Genomic DNA, 18,064 nt, shown 5'->3' with positions numbered 1-18,064 from the left:
AAGAACTGGATATGTTTAGTTTGGAAAAGAGAAGACTGAGAGGGGACATGATAGCAGTTTTCAAGTATCTAAAAGGGTGTCATAAGGAGGAGGCAGAAAACTTGTTCACCTTAGCCTCTGAGGATAGAACAAGAAACAATGGGCTTAAACTGCAGCAAGGGAGGTTTAGGTTGGGCATTAGGAAAAAGTTCCTAACTGTCAGGGTGGTTAAACACTGGAATAAATTGCCTATGGACGTTGTGGAATCTCCATCTCTGGAAATATTTAAGAGTTTAAGTTAGATAAATGTCTATCAGGGATGGTCTAGACAGGATTTGGTCCTGCCATGAGGGCAGGGGACTGGACTCGATGACCTCTCAAGGTCCCTTCCAGTCCTAGAATCTATGAAAACATAAGATGACCAATTCTGTGAGATTCATTTAAACTACCTTGTGGAAGAAGGATGTGTGCCGCTTGTTTCACATCAGTAAAAACAATCCTTGATGTTAAGATTTTGGGCTTGTCTCTTCTCTACTTAAAACAGTTATCTTGTTATCTTGTTTCTATGCATGAGGTAAATAAATTATAATTTGGGATTTTTTTTTTACTAATACCTTATATAAAATAATATTCTATATTCTTAACAGTTTTATTACACCACATTCCTTTTTAAGTATTAGTTGCACTGCCAATTACTGAGGTTTTTTTGTTTGTTTGTTTTTTACAGCTGCCCATAAAGTTGTCCATGTAGGACAAAGGATATCAAGCACACCAACCACATCTGGACTATTAAAGTTCTAAATGAATCAAAAAGCTAGTCTTTAGGTTGGCAGTCTACAAAGAGGAAGATTTTCAAAGGCACAAATGGGTGTTAAGTCCTCAGCTCCCGTTGGCAATCAATGAAAGTGAGGGGTCTGACTGTGCTTTGTACCTTCGAAAAAGCCAGCCAAAACCACTAAAGAAAAGTTATTTAACAGTAATTGTGGCTCTTTGAATGGTTTCACCTCTATATGTTCACACTTGTGTGATGAATTCCCTGGCATTGCTGAGCTTCAGGAACCTACTGGAAAGCCAATTCCCATGAGGACTAGACTAGTAGTTCCTTGCAAGGCCAAACTTCAGCGCCAAAGAGAGGAGGCCATGCAGTCCACGACTACCTCAGCTCTTTCTGCTAAACCCAGAATCCTTAAGAGTGTAGAACTCCAAGGAAGAGGGACAGATGGGCTTTTAGGCTGAATATGCAGTGGCAACAATAATAAAAAAAAAACCAGGTGGTTTGTCAGTGACTGTAGTTCTTTAAGAGTGTTTCTTCTGCGTAGTCAAACTTGTAGGATAAGTGCACGTCAGATATGCAAACATACCTTCTGGTTAGTGAAATTCTGTGATGAAAGCCACCCTTAGAAAAGATTTTCTGATGGCCAGTCTAAAACATGCTAGAGACCAGCCGATGCTCAACAAACCATCATCTGATGTAAATTACCTCACCAAACAGTAGTGAGCCAATATCTGATCTCCACCAACAGTTTAAGACTTCTATTAATCAGAATTGGAGAAAGCATAGAGAGTCAGTTTTGAAAATGTCCTTTTGAAATTTTCATTCTACTTCTTGTTTAAGAAAAAAAAAATCCTTGCAGAAGTAACATGCCTTGCACTGAGTACAAAGTAGCGCATGCACACGGCAGTGAAGAATTCAGTAACTTGGGAGATTTTTCTCTTTTCAGTACAATAGCACCAAAAGAGCAGTTTAAAAAATAAAAAAAAAAAGGGCTGGAATCCTTAAAATAAGAGTGATTAAATGGAACAACTGCCACTAAAGTTAATTTTTAAGGTTTAATCTTCTTTGACAATGTCCCTTCCACTTTGGGCAAAGAATTGTGTGAGAGAGAAAGTGAATGTACATGCACAATTTTCATTTCACTGAGCTATGCAAAGTCTTAATTATGATCTATTGTGATGAAACAAATCCCCAACTGACAAGAAAATTAATTTGAATTAAGATTTTACATGAATAGTGTCTAAAAAAGTTAGCAGGCAAGATCAGAATTTTCTCCTTCATAACAGCAAACATTTAACAATTCAACATGGTGAGTTTAATTTTAACAATTCCAAAAATACTGGAAGACTTGATGAAAAAGATAGTTATTTCAACTTCCAGAATTGTGCAAATCCCCTATTTGAACTAAAATACTGAATTGAAATGCTGCTGTGTAAGATGAACAGATAATTTTGCAGTTCAATGCAGCTCACCCAATTTAATTTTACAACACTGAAGAGTCTTTCTTATTCTTTAAATTGGGACTTACCCCTTGTTCATCCAGTTTCATAAGCTGCTCTGTGACTTTAGGAGTGTTGAAAGCCAATCTGAGGCAATGGATATTCAGCTCAGGAACCACATGTTCAAGCACTTCTTTTAAGGGAAGTCCTCTGGCTGTGCAATGCTTTGCAGTTGAAGGGATAGCATCTTCCAGCACAGAGCCTCTTAAAGTCATAAGCTAGAACACAGAAATAATAAATTATTTTGACATATCTAGGGAGGAAGTATCAATTAGTGGTAAGAGCAGAGAACTGACTCAGGACTTTTGGGCCTATTCCTGCCCTTGACACTGACTTGCCCTGGATGTCACAGCAAGTCAACCTTTCAGAATGCCAGTGTATCTATGAGTAAACCAGAACAATTCTACTTCTCCAACTCTCAATAGTATTTGAAAGACGTAAGTAACTCATGTTGTATAAATAGATGCAGATGTGCAGAATGTTATTAATTATGATACTGAATACTAGACATGATACTGCAAGTGCTTTATAATAGTCTCCAGAAGCTCATATTTTGTATGAAATTGATACTTAGGGGAGATACATAGAAGTTCACATTTGTCTTTTGATAATCCAGGTAGCAGGTCAAATTTAAAATTGACCCCAGCACCACGAGAAGAAAGCAGACTTGTAAGGCTTTAGTAATTAGCAGTGAGAACGGAGATAAACCTGAAAGATGAAATATTCAATGAGACATCCCGAGTGAGAGCTGCAAGAAGTTTACAAAACATGAGCATATCATCTGCTTATGAGTTTCAGAAAATTCTAACTATAAGGCTGGCTAAAAGGGAATGATATTCATCAGATAGCCAAGGTAAATGTTTGAGGGCAAACTGACCTGTATATACAGTATATATACAAGCTCTAACTACATGAAGGTCTTTTATTCAAAAACAGAAAAAAATTCTCTTTTAAACACAAAAATGACTGACAAATTTCCAAACAAAATATCAGTTTATAAATAAAACCCAGATTATATTAAAGCAGACAGTAATTTAGAACAGACATACGTTTTTGTTATGAATGAAGTAAAGCACCAAAATATAAGCATCTTCTCCCTCCTTCCTCCTTTCCCTCAACAGCTTCACTTCAGAAGGAATCTGAGGAGGACATGTCTACACAGGAACATTAAGGCAACTCAACTAAAGTTAGGAAGCCAATATGCGTAACTTAAAGGAGAGGAGGAGGATTAAGTTACAGGTATTTTTGGCCACTTTACTCCTGAAGAAAAGCAAAGGGATGGGAATAGGGCAGATGAAGAGGGAAGAGAAGTTAACACAATTTAATTTATGCACATTGACTTTACATCTTTACTTGATTCGCCTTCCCTTTCTTGAGTGCTTAATATAGACAAGCTCTGAGTTTAAGCAACAAAGGCAGAGGGAATTTCCTGAGAATTAATGGCCAACCAGTAAGAGTTATGCACCTCAGGTATTAACCCCAGGCAATCATTAAATACCCCAAAGTGCTATGTCCCAAAATAGTTGCTGTTATAAGCCAAATCTTTTATATGGAAAAATAATTCAAAAATACTGCCCAGTTCGGGTTTTATTTTGTCATTTGTCCTCCATATTGTGTGTTGGGTGCCACTATGCATGTAGTATGCTATGAATTTGGATTTCATTGGACCCTGTCACAGAATTAATGCTCACTATATTGGCCAATCAAGTTGCAACGATCTAGTCAGATTTACATGTAGGTTATAAAGCAATTTAGATTGTTAAATGTATTTTATTTGATTGATTTATTGGAAGCCAGTTATTTCTATGTGTGAAGAAATATATTTCTCTTTTAAATTGAGACTTATAGATGAACATATTAATGATCTAGTGTGCCATTATTTTACAATAGTTAATTATAATAGGAGACCATTTGTACTTTTATGTGTTTAAAGTATAGTATTTCTCAATTAAATGACCTACAGTATATGAAGTGGTTTGGTTGACCTAGTCCAATTTATATTTAACGGTGTTCAAGTCACAAAATCAACAACAGACGGCACTAATTGATGCCATTCATGGAAGATTCTATGACAGATTGAAAGAGAAGAGAATAAATTCCTCTCACTCCTAGAGATGATCCCTCCAGTTAGGGTTGAGGTATATTGGCTAGGCAAAATGGGGCAGTGCATCCTGCACACCCATTCTGTAAATAAATACAGAACTTCAGTCTCCAGAGCTGTTAGCCCAGCACTTTTTGCCAGCATTACAATCAATTTAAAAAAAAAAAAAACACCAAGCAAATCCACAACAGTTCTGAGAGGATGTTTTTTGTGTGTGCACTGATTATATTTAGGAACATGTAATGGGATTTATATGTTCACCATAACATGAAACTCAGACTGTGATACTGTATTGTATCTGATATAGTATAAAAATGTAGAAAATATGGATTTAGTGGTTATACTTTACTAGAAAAAGGCAGTAACTTAAAAAGAAACTATAAATGTAAAATTGTTTCTCTGTTTACTGTTTTTGTGTGTGTGTGCTTTCTATTTGGATATTTCTTGTGCTATTGCACATGAAAACAGCACAACAAAAATAATGGACTTCAAGAAGGCTGACTTTAGCAAACTCTGAGAATTTATAGGTAGGATCCCAGGGGAACCAAGTCTAAAACAAAAAAGTTCCAGAGAGTTGGCAGTTTTTTAGAAAGATAATATTAATGGAATAAGAGGAAACTATCACAATGCATAAGAAAGATAGGAGCATGGTAAGAGACCACCTTAGCTTAACCAAAATATCTTCAGTGACCTAAAACTCAAAAAAATGAAAACTAGGGCAAATTACAAAGGATGATTATAAACAAACACCACAAGCATTTTGGGGCAAAATTAGAAAGCCCAAGGCACAAAACGAGATTAAACTAGCTACGGACATAAAGGATAACAAGAAAACATTTTACAAATACATTAGAAGCAAGGGGAAGACCAAGGACAGAACACGCCCATTACTCAATGAGGAGGAAAAGACAGTAACAGAAAATGCAGCAAGGGCTAAAGTGTTAAATTCCTTTTTTGTTTCCATTTTCACCAAAAAGGTTAGCAGTGACTGGACGGCTATAATAGCGAACATCTACGTAAACTGGGTAGGATCTGAGGTTAAAATAGGGAAAAAACAAGCTAAGAATTACTTAGGCAAGTTAGATGTCTTCAAGTCAGCAGGGTCTAATAAAATACCTGGCTGAAGAGACATAGTATCTATCTATAAAAAGGAGAATACAGACAACCATGGAAATTTTAGACCAGTCAGCTTAACTTTGGTACCTGGAAAGATAATGGAGCAAATAATCAGTCAGTCAGTTTGTAAGCACCTAGAAGATATAAGGTGATAAGTATAATAGAAACATAGACTTTAAGGTCAGAAGGGACCATTATGATCATCTAGTCCGACCTCCTGCACAACACAGGCCACAGAATCTCACCCACTCACTCCTGTAACAAACCCCTAACCTATATCTGAGCCACTGAAGTCCTCAAATCATGGTTTAAAGACTTCAAGGTGCAGAGAATCCTCCAGCAAGTGACCCGTGCCCCACGCTACAGAGGAAGGCCAAAAAACCCCAGGGCCTCTGCCAATTTCTTCCCGACCCCAAATATGGCGATCAGCTAAACCCTGAGCATATGGGCAAGACTCACCAGCCAGACACCCAGGAAAGAATTCTCTGTAGTAATTCAGATCCCACCCCATCTAACATCCCATCACAAGCCATTGGGCATATTTACCGCTAATAGTCAAAGATCAATTAATTGCCAAAATTAGGCTATCCCATCATACCATCCCCTCCATACACTTATCAAGCTTAGTCTTGAAGCCAGATATGTCTTTTGCCTCCACTATTCCCCTGGGCAGACTGTTCCAGAACTTCACTCCTCTGATGGTTAGAAACTGTCGTCTAATTTCAAGTCTAAACTTCCTGATGGCCAGTTTATATCCATTTGTTCTTGTGTCCGCATTGGTAATGAGCTTAAATAATTCCTCTCCCCCTACCCCCCCGCTAGTATTTATCACTCTGATGTATTTATAGAGGGCAATCATATCTCCCCTCAGCCTTCTTTTGGTTAGGCTAAACAAGCCAAGCTCTTTGAGTCTCCTTTCATAAGACAGGTTTTCCATTCCTCAGATCATCCTAGTAGCCCTTCTCTGTACCTGTTCCAGTTTGAATTCATCCTTCTTAAACATGGGAGACCAGAACTGCACACAGTATTCCAGATGAGGTCTCACCAGTGCATCGTATAATAGTACTAACACCTCCTTATATCTACTGGAAATACCTCACCTGATGCATCCCAAGACCGCATTAACTTTTTTCACAGCCATATCACAAGTAATAGTTAACATAAATTTGTCAAGCACAAATCATGTTTTACCAACCTAATATCCTTTTTTACACGGGGTAACAAGCCTTGTAGATAGGCGTGAAGCAGTAGATGTGATATATCTTGACTTAGTAAGACTTTTGATACTGTCTCACCCGACATTGTCATAAGCAAACAGGGGTAATATAGCCTAGCCAAACCTACTATAAGGTTAGTGCACAACTAGTGTGAAAACTGTACTCAGAGAGTAGTTATCAATGGTTCACAGCCAAGCTGGAAGGGCATATGAAGTGAGGTTCCGTAGGAATCGGTCCGGGGTCTGATTCTATTTAATATCTTCATAAATTTTATTTTGATAATGGCATACAGAGTACACTTATAAAATTTGCGCATGATAACATGCTGGGAGGGGTTGCAAGCACTTTGGAGGACAGAATTAGAATTCAAAATGATCTTGAAAAAACTGTAGAAATGGTCTGAAATAAATATGATGAAATTCAATAAGGACAAATGCAAAGTACTCCACTTAGGAAGGAATAATCAATAGGAATGGGAAATGACAGCCTAGGAAGGAGTGCTGCAGAAAAGGATCTGAGGCTTATAGTAGATCACAAACTAAATATGAGTCATCAGTATAAAACTGTTGTAAAAAACTCATTTTGGGATGTATTTGCAGTACTTTTGTAAGCAAGACACAAGAAGTAATTCTTCTGTTCTGCACTGATAAGGCCCCAACTGGAATACTACATCCAGTTCTGGGCATTGTGCTTTGGGAATGATGTGGAAAAACTGGAGGAAAGCAACAAAAATGATTAAATGTCTAGAAAACATGACCTATGAGGAAAGACTGAAAAAACTGGGTTTGTTTATTCTGGACAAGAGAAGACTGAGGGGGGACATGATAACAGTCTTCAAGTACGTAAAAGGTTGTTCTCATCCACTGAAGACAGGACAAGTACTAATGCGTTTAAACTAGGGCTGTCGATTAATTGCAGTTAACTCACGCGATTAACTCAAAAAATTAATCGTGATTAATCGCACTGTTAAACAATAGAAAGCCAATTTAAATTTATTAAATATTTTGGATGTATTTCTACATTTTCAAATATATCAACTGGATTATCTTCTGCAAATGTAAACAGATTGTCTGAGCGATTGGCTGAACAAGAAGTAGGACTGATTGGACTTGTAGGCTCTAAAGTTTTACCTTTTTTTTTGAATGCTGGGTTTTTTTTGTACATAATTCTACATTTGTAAGTTCAACTTGCATGATAAAGAGATTGCACTACAATACTTGTATTGGTTAAATTGAAAAATACTATTTCTTATGTTTTTTACAGTGAAAAATATTTGTAATAAAAATAAATATAAAATGAGCACTGTACACTTTGTATTGTGTCGTTATTGAAATTAATATATTTGAAAATGTAGAAAACATCCAAAAATATTTAAATAAATAGTATTCTATTATTGTTTAACAGAGTGATTCATTGCGATTAATTTTTTAACCACTTGACAGCCCTAGTTTAAACTGCAGCAAGGGAGATTTAGGTAAGACATTAGGAAAAACTTCCTAACTGTAAGGGAAAATTAAGCACAGGAACAAATTAGCTACAGAATTTGTGGAATCTCTGTCATTAGAGGATTATAAAAACAGAGTAGACAAACACCTGTCAGGGATGGTCTAGATAATACTTAGTCCTGCCTCAGTGCAGAGGACTGGACTAGATGACCTATCAAGGTCCTTTCCAGTTCTGCATTTTGATGATTCTATGACTCACTGAAGCCGAGGTTGGGATGCTAAGGTGAGAATACTTGCAAGCTTACCCATCTCGATTCTCAAAAAACTATTTGTAGACTTGAAGGAAGAACATGCAACAGCTATTATGTAGTAACTTATGGTTACTACAAAGCTGGACTAAATTTAAACCAGCAATACAGTTAGAAGGACTACTATTCTGTTGCAAGATATGGGATGTCTTGCACAAACTAATAAAATAGACCATTAAGATTTTAAAAAAACCCTAAGTGTAAGTCTCTATTCTATTAGATATAAGAGACAAAAAACCCACAACTTTTGCGAGTGGTACTCTAAGTTTAGCCTGAGGTGGTCTGCAAGCTGAATGCTAATCTTTATTTATCAGAGTTTGAGCTTTAAATAGGAAACAAAAGTCCTAGTTGTGCAATGAACTGCATTTGAACTGAATACTTCAGATGAGATAAACTAAGCAAAGTGTCCATTTGAATGTTCTTGGAGAAGAAAGTTACATCACAGTTACCTTATATAGAACTTTATTTGAAATTAATGGTGAGAAGGAAAGTTTCAGTAGCTTTATAAGACAAGTCTAAATGTCAAGTAAGTTAAAGTTAGCAAGCTACACAGAAAGCAACAGCAGGAAAATCTAGAATTGCTTTTACAACCTGTGCCGTACCTTTGGGTGCGTCAAACAATTGTGTGTACCCCCTATAGTAAAACTCAACAACAAATAGAATACACATCTTCAGACATAAGACAGCTTTAAAAAAGCATTCTCCCCTATTTGTCACTGACAAGATTCTCCCAAGAGTGAAACAATCCCTTTGTTGTAACAAAGTGTAATTTACAAGAGATTGGTCAATTTCACTTTTGCTGCCCCAGCAGTTTGAACAAAAGGACTCTCACTAACCAGTGGTTTCAGATTTCATTTTGCTGCTCCAGAAATCTATCAATATGAGGAAGAAATGGTGAAACCAACACCTGCATAAGTACAGAACGCACCTCCTCACTCCCCCAGCAGAGACAGCATTCTTATCAGCAGCTGAAGGTTAGTAGCTTCTGTTGCTTAAATTTATAGAGCAGGAGATTGAGATTGAAAAGAATCTGGTCATCTTCACTCCAGCTAAAGGATAAGAACTGCAGCAGTGAAGATGGCTACTCTTAAAATAAATGTGCCATAAACAGCAACAATGGTGGAGATATAATCTGAATGGGAGAGGAAAAAGGAGAGGAAGAGAATGAAATTTCCCAGTTTGGAAGGAAGGATGAGTGGAATATCCATCCTTTCATTCCGCTATAAAAAAAAACAAAGAGAAAAAGAAACACTGTCCTTGCAGCAGCTGAGAAGGAGGGAGGGAATGAAAAGAAAGAAGAATCTGTGGGAAAGCTTCCAAACTATCAAACATCTACCATCCAGAAAAGATGGGACCAACAATAAAGTCCAGACTCAGCACCTGAAAAGAAGGCTAATTTTGTACACTGAACCAATCTGCTCACTCCACCTCTCCCCCACACGTGCACTAGTTGGCTGTTAAAAATACAATAGTTTTCTGAGACCAATGCACTGCCACCTAAAGTGTTAGGGTGGAGAATGTTCCATACTTTCTTACTTGCCTCTCACTATAATGTCCAGTAAATTTTTCAAGCCCTAAACAAAGTGATTTGCTCAAATATACTGCTTATTTGTGGAATGCTACTAAATATATCACCAAGTGAACTATACATCTTTATTCTGTAAAACATAATTTATTATGGTTCTTGGTAAAAGAGATTACTGTAGCATATTTATATGTGGAAGACAAAAATGTATCATGATGAGCAACACACAGGCTTCCTTCTGGTTTCCAATATCTGCAATACAACAACTACCTGGATCTATGATTTCACCACATACTATCTGGCTTTGCCTGTTCACTATTAGTTTCTTCCCCTCTTATTCCACTCATACTTTGCTTACCTCACTGGTTCTGAAAATGATGCGGTAGTTATATAGAGGTCCATTTTCTTTTATTTCATCTGGTTTTTCTCTTCTAATGCTCACAGCTACTGGACCCAGGCTCTCATCTACCCCAAAATAGTTCCAGTGTTCTTGGGTATAAAAATAAAAATAAAGGAAAAATTCATGTTACAGCTCTCACAGAAATATTTTGCATTCAGATAATTTATTAAGTGTGAAATTCTGGACCCAATGAAGTTAATGGGAGGTTGCCATTGACTTCAGTGAAGCCAAAATTTCACCTCAGTCATCAATTCACCAATGAGATCTATCTATATTTATAGGGTGAAATTCATCTTTGTGCCTGTACTCAAAACAGAGCTGAAATGGGACTTAACATGTGTTTGCCCCTTATGCTCCCTTTGCAAAGGGGTAGGTTTCACTTACACTAAATTAATCAATACATTTGACCCAATGCATTAAAAGTAAAAGTATGGATGCAAAAAATTCAGAACTACATATTTAAATCTGAAATGAAAGTGTTGATTATACTATAAAAAGAAGTATAGACTATACTTGACTCTCTCTGTAGACAAACTTATAGCTTGACAAATGACAGTTCAGGGGCAATACAATAAACCTCTACAAGTATTTGAAGGGCATAAAAATCAAAGAGTGAAGTATTACTTGAGAAGTAAGTGAGAAAAAAGGCATAAAACTAATGCAGGGACAAAATTAAATAGTGGAAAATTTAGGATGAATATCGAGAAACATTTCATAACGGAGACACCACGGAGAAGTACCCCAATAGAAAATGAAGTCTTAATTGAGTTTAAAATTGGACTGGACAAAGCGGAGGAAAATATGGCAGAAGGAACAATCACTTATTTGCTGAGTGACAGGTAAAATGAATTAATTCTTATTTTACACATGTAAATTACTCCATTCGTAAGCACAAATCCAAATTTTCCAGTATAGAAAAAAAAAGTAGTCCAACAAAACGTAGACCTAAAAACTTAAGCACAAGCATTCAGAAGTTGAGTTAGGAGACCTCTTTACTATTTATAATTCTTGAACTGTTTGCATGAGGATTGAAGTAGTTGAGGTGAGAGAAGAGTTGCCACTAATGTAGTATGTCATACAGTTAAATGGAAACCTATCTTGAGTGACTAGTTCAATTCAAATTTAGAAGGCCTGGCAGCCTGAGTTTAGAGAACCACTCAGTAAATTATAAACAAAAGTATTTCACAAGGCAACAAGTCCTATTATATCATAATTTTGTAAGTATTTATGGAATACATAGAGTAACAGAAGATTACAGGCCCTACCAAAAAAGCAACACATGATTTAGTTGAACTTCAGGCTGGAACTTCATTCTTTCAATTAAAAATAAAAGATTCAATGTGGGGGAAATGCCACCTATCATTTTCAGAATTCCCTGGGAATTTCCTGCTTTAAATTAGACTCATTAGAGAATTTACATTTCCTTTCAAAGTAGTATAAAACAAAACTTTGACTGTAGTAGTATGTGTAGACTGTGCACAACTTATGGAAGTTCTTTATTCAAAAATTAATTACAATTTGGGAGGCGCTATTACAAACTTGGATAAACTTGTAATTCTCAACTTTTAAAAAGCATGCTTTTTCACATAACAGCAAGTTTAACCTCATAGCAGATTAGCTTACATTGATCTATTGTTTATTTTTTGTACAGCAACCAAAATGCATATGACCTACAAGGGTATGTCTACACGGCATCTGGGAGCAAGCCTTTCAGCCCATGTCCACAGACTTGTAGTAGAGGAGCTAATGCAAGAGTGCTAAAAATAACTGTGTGGATGTGGTGCTTTGACACTGCAGCTCAGATTGGAGTTCAGGCTCTGATCTCACTCTCCTTCCTCACCCTCAGGCTTCAGAGTTTGGCAATTAAAAATACGTAAATATTTTCACATCATCTGATTTACTTAGTTTTCCCAGTAAAAACTTTGCTCACTGCTTCCTTAACCTTTTAGACGATAATAGACTCCATCTGATCAGAGATACACAAGCCAACTCTATCCTGTATATCAGCACAAGATGACCTATATTGAGGGATCTGCCTGCACTTGCCATAATATCACTGAAAAAACAGCATTGCTGCACCTATTACAGCCAGCTCTGAACACTTTCAGGCACCCCAAAAATTGTTTATCTAGTACTGCATGGGAAATGGGACACTCTAATTGCAACTTTTTTTCCTCTGCTGGAGGTTGGGTACTTTCTTTTCTCCTTCACAACAATTGTTTTGCATCATGACTAGAGAAAAGGAGCGCAACTGTGCATTTCTGTTCTGCCTTAAGAGACAAGCTTCTCTTCCACCTTCTATTTGTGTGTGATCATTTCACTTTCAGAATCCAAGCTTACATGTTATTACACGCACACACAAAAAGGCCAGGCTCTGTCCTTAGCTTGGAGGGGAACTTCATTTACCTCCTCTCCCAACCCACTGCGTGGGAGAGTTGGCATTCTCACCCTCTGCACTTACCTTCCCAATCACTCCCCCATGTTACCACCCATCCTCTCAACTGTTTCTATCTCTGTCCTTACCGCACTCACATTTTCCTTCCATGGTGTTCTAATCTCCTGTCCTATACCTTTCACTATATTTTCATGCTCCCAGTCTCCCTCCTGCTCCTCAAATTCCATTGTGCTCCCCTCAGTCTCCATCCACATTCCCTTACATATCTGCTGACCCTCACCCTCCTTGTATCCTGCTCTTTTCCACTGTATCCCACATTCCCTTGCACCCAATCTTAATCCCTCTCCTACACCCCCACACATGCTCTTTTCCCATCACAGTTTCCTGCACAGCTTCCAAACCAGACAGCCGGGAAATTAAATAATTTCCTATTTGGAGTTACAGAAAAGTGATATATTATAGGAAAAAGAGGTTACTTACCCTTCTGATAGAAGAATTTCCGATAATAGTATGCACCAAGGTCCACATGTTCAACAATGTATCTTTTCACTCTATCTAAATGTAACACCAGATTTTCCTTGGGTACTTCAAGTACTGCCACTCCTGCATTTGTGCAATGGGAGCTAAGAGTAGACTCAAAAGAGGCACTTTCGCATCCACTGAAGGAACCTGAATTAGATTTGGACAGGCTGATCTTCCGTTCTCCTTCCCCGCCAATCTCATTACGAAAATAAGGACAACTCATCACAAGTTCATTGCTTTTATCATCCCCCTGGTCCATATTGAGATTTCCTTTTGAATTCAGGTCTTCAGTGCTGCCCATAGGAGAATTGAAACTTGCAGAATGGGACAAGGGTCCAGAAACTAATGATGCTGCAGCAGCAGCAGAAGCTCCTGTTGTAGTGTTCCTTCTTTTAATAACATTATGTCGGTTGATTGCTGCTTCATTTAAATCAAATAATATACTCTGAACATCATAATGGGCAAAGCATTTTGGACAAGTCCAAGGCCTAACACTGTCTTCTGACCTGTTATCTTCAAGGTCTGAAGACTTTGAGAGTTCCCCTTCACCTTTGGCATTACGCAACTTACGAAAAATAGAAGAATCTCCAGTCTCTGATTTTGAGCGCCTTTTAAGTGGTTTCTCCCTTTCCTTAAAGAGTCTAAGGTTCTCTCTCTGAGTGATTGGCCCATCTATCACATCCAAAGAGAATCCTGAACCCTTGCTTCCACTGGCTATCAGAAGTTCACTGAGCTTCGATGGAGCTGGGCTTCTCTGATCAGATTTCTCATCTTTATAACCCTTTAATAAATCAAAAAAACTCTCCCCTGAAGTTCCCTGTTTATCTATTGAGGATGTGCTGCCATATTCCCTGTGCAGTGATGGCCCAGATTTAAAAGTGGGTGAAATACATTCATCAAAGCTATCCACATCAAGCTCACTTAGGGTAATGTCACTGTTACTGCGTTGTCTTATTCTGCGAAGGGCTTTCCTAGGGGAACTGGGGTAACCATCAGGTGTAAGAAACCTAGAGTCTAGATTCTCAGATTGTCTTGTTTTGTTTTTAAGAGTGTTCTGGATACTCTTTAACATGACAGAGTCACTAGCATTCAGGTTAACAGAGCTCCCCTGACTCCCAGGACTGCTTTTAGAGGACATACTATCAAGGCAACTTGATGTTTCAATTTCCTGACTTGATCTGCTAGTTTCTTTGACATTTTCCTTCCTTGGGGGCCAGTCAGCAATCCTGGCCCTAACTCCCATTTTGGGAACACCAGGAGTAGAGGTAAGGTGGTGGGGACCTTCACTGCGTGAAGGCCCCCCTGGAGCCATGACTGCAGATCCTAAGCTGCCATTCTGTGACCTAAAGCGCCTCATGTAAAAGTCATCTGAATGGACTTTAGAACCTCCATCTGTTCCAACTGCTACCCCAGTGGCAACAGCTCTTTCAGTCTGGGACCGCTTCAAGCTGGTCATGATTTGTAAATATGTTTAGCTTTAGTAAGTTCCAAAAGAAGACATAGTCATCTCTGCTTTTTAAATGCACAATTCCCTTTTGGAGAATAGTCTCCAAAATATACACTGGTTGCATGAGATCCCAATCGTGGTCATTTAAGGAAGTGGTTAAATGACAGATATCCAGGAAATTCAGGTCTTCAATAAGTTTTGATATGTAATAGCTCCTTTAGCTTCTGCATTTTAACAGGTGGCCATATTCCAATAGGCCTAAATTGTCTTAACATCACTTGGGATCCAAAACTTCAGAGTTATTATAATCCAATGATTTTATGCCTAGAACAGAGAAACAGGGAGACAAAAGTATTAGTAATTTTATGTAAATGCATTATCCCACAACCAAATGTATTAAATAAATTACTACACTAAAGTTATATGTAAAACAAACACTCCATTTATAAACCCTCCTTCACTGTATCAAAAATGTAGAGTGGTGGAATTTTCATGTACTGTACCTATTGATTTGCATATAGAAAGACTATTATTACTTTTGGATGCAGCATTTGTGTACAAAGCACACCTACTGAACAGGTCCGTGCTGTTTTCTAGGTTGGCTGGCAGAGAATATTACAAAACAAAGCAGAGAGCACTCTGCCCCCGGCAACAGCTCTAAGCCCACGCACAGTATCCCAAGAACCCTAACTAGGTCATAAAATACTTCAGTGTGACAGGTATGCTCCATATTAAAGCACACATATACTATACAAAACATTGATTTATTACACATTCAGTAGACTAGTTGAGTTAGAAGAATACAATTCTTTTAAGGTTTGTAAGCAAGACTAATGTTTAGATGTCAACCACCCTTGTGAGTAATTAGAAATCAATATCCACTGTTCCCCTTTGTTACTATTTCACAATTATTTATACTACTGCTAATAACAAAACTGCAGAAAGCTAACAAGAAACAGATTCTAAAAGGTTTCTACCGTAGACATAAGTTATTTCAGTAACACTTATCCTATGCTTTGCCCCCACAGTCCTATTTGCACAAAAGCTGAATATTTCGGAAAATATGTAGCATCACCTCAACCCCATTTTCCCACTTGTTACGTATACACAATGTGAAGGTGTGCACGCGAACACACACACACACACACACACACACTTGCATACCCAGATATGGAAATGTTTCACTTGCTGAGAAAATACTGTGAATATCACAGCTCCTCTGTATTCCAACTTCACAAGGCTACTGAAAGAAATGCTCTTCTACACTCCCCAGCACCAAAACTGATGACAAAGCATTATGTTACTCTTTGAGGAGCTACAAAAAGTTATACAAATACGCCCCAATTGGTAGAAGACAAAGGCATGAGAATGTCAGCATAAAATCCAGCACTGCTGTGTACATCCTTTAACAAAAAGAAGTGGATCATTTTCAAAGACTAAACCAATTACACAAAATGTGGCCTTTAAATACTTGCCAAATATCTGTGGAAAGATGCTGCTGAACCAGCACCACGTTGACAATGCAGTATTGTCTATGAATCAAGGGTTCTGGTGCTTCTAGGAAAACCAGTACTTTCTGCAGTCAACTCTCAAAAGTAATGAGTACTTACTTCCACAGTAATTAAATATCCTGCCAGAACATTTTCTACTTCCAAAGGCAGTATGTTTTAATTTCACTTGCCATAGACAGAACCGGTTTGAAACAGCAGCAGGTATTTATATAAAGCTGAACATTTAGGAAGGAAAAATGCAAACTGATTCTAGTACACATAGCAAAAACAGTGCAAGCAGTTAGTGATACTGATGTTTTTGTGCAGCCATTCAGACATGCAATTGTCTTCCTAGTATCACTTCATCAACCATTATTTATAAAAATCATTTTATATAGCTAAATAGGATAACTCTTAAAGGCTGACCGGCTACTTCGGTCACAAAACTACTGAATTTTCAATTATTTCACAAGCCAAACTTTTCATATGTGGTCACTAATTATGTGTTCCTCATTTTGAGCCTGGGAGGGGCCAGTCAGCAGGTGCTCTTATTGAGACCGGAAGGTCTGATATGCAGAAGTGCTGAGCACTCTGAGTGGCAACTGAAGTCAACCAAAGATGTTCTATGAACATACAGGATCATAAGAACAGCCTTACTGGATCAGATCAATAGTCCAGCTAGCCCAGTATCCTGTCTCTGGCAATGGCCAGTACCAGAGGCTACAGAGGGAATCAACAGAACAGGAAGATTTCAAGTGAGCCATCCCCTGTCGTCCAAGTCCAGCTTCTGGCAGTCAGAGGCTTAGGGTCACCCAGAGCATGGGGTTGCATCCCTGATCATCTTGCTAATACCCACTGATAGGCCGATGCGCCACAAATTTATCTAATTCTTTTTTGAACCCAGTTATAATTTTGGCCTTCACAACATCACATGACAACAAGTTCCGTGGGTTGGCTGTGTGAAGAAGTATTTTCTTTTGTTTGTTTTAAACCTGATACCTATTAATTTCATCGGATGACCCCTAGTTCTTATGTTATGTGAAGGTGTAAAAAAAAATTCTCTATTCACTTTCTCCATGCCACTCATGATTCCATCGACTTCTATCACATCTCCCCTAGGCCATCTCTTTTCTAAGATGAACAGTCCCAGTCTTTTTAATCTCTCCTCATATGAAAGCTGTTCCATGCCCCTAATCATTTTCGTTGCCCTTCTCTGCATCTTTTCCAATTCCAATATATCTTTTTGAGATGGGGTGACTAGAACTGCATACACTATTCAAGGTGTGGACGTTCCATGGATGTATATATTGGCATTAATATATTTTCTGTTTTACTATCTATCCCTTTCCTAGTGGTTCCAAACATTGTTAGCTTTTTTGACAGCTTTTTTGACTGCTGCCAAACACTGAGCGGATGTTTTCAGAGAACTATCCACGGTGACTCCAAGATCTCTTTCCTGAGTGGTAACAGCTAATTTAGACCCACCATTTTGTTGTATAGTTGGGATTATTTTTTCCACTGTGCATTCCTTTGCAATTATCAACATTGAATTTCATCCACCATTTTGTCACTAGTCACCCAGTTAAGTGATAGCCCTTTGTAAAACTCTTTGCAGTCAGCAATGGACTTAATTAACTTGAGGAATTTTTTATCCTCTTTCGCCACTTCACTGTTCACTCCCTTTTCCAGATCATGTATGAACATGTTGAACAGCACTGGTCCCAGTACAGATCCCTGGGGGACCCCGCTATTTACCTCTCTCCACTGTAAAAACTGTCCGTTTACTCCTACTCTTTGTTTCTTATCTTTTAACCAGTTATTGATCCATGAAAGAACCTTCCCTCT

At 37.9% G+C, this 18,064-nt stretch overlaps 1 protein-coding gene across 3 annotated transcripts in view; it reads right to left on the bottom strand.

Moving 5' to 3' along the window:
* The window catches only part of SIPA1L1 (signal induced proliferation associated 1 like 1), a 388,229-nt gene that overhangs the window by 105,136 nt on the left and 265,029 nt on the right, over positions 1-18,064 (bottom strand). For all 3 annotated transcript variants that reach the window (XM_024218824.3, XM_026651467.2, XM_026651466.2), the window contains 3 exons: positions 13,241-15,053; positions 10,324-10,454; positions 2,283-2,471 (listed from right to left, as the gene is read on the bottom strand). In XM_024218824.3, the coding sequence (XP_024074592.2) occupies positions 2,283-2,471; positions 10,324-10,454; positions 13,241-14,738 (1,818 nt within the window). In that variant the 5' untranslated portion in view covers positions 14,739-15,053. The remainder of the gene's footprint in view (positions 1-2,282; positions 2,472-10,323; positions 10,455-13,240; positions 15,054-18,064) is intronic.

This window comes from Terrapene carolina, unplaced genomic scaffold (assembly GCF_002925995.2).
Source record: "Terrapene carolina triunguis isolate 2854851 unplaced genomic scaffold, T_m_triunguis-2.0 Scaffold96, whole genome shotgun sequence".
NCBI classification, from domain to species: Eukaryota; Metazoa; Chordata; order Testudines; family Emydidae; genus Terrapene; species Terrapene triunguis.
This window is presented reverse-complemented; position numbering and strand designations above follow the sequence as displayed.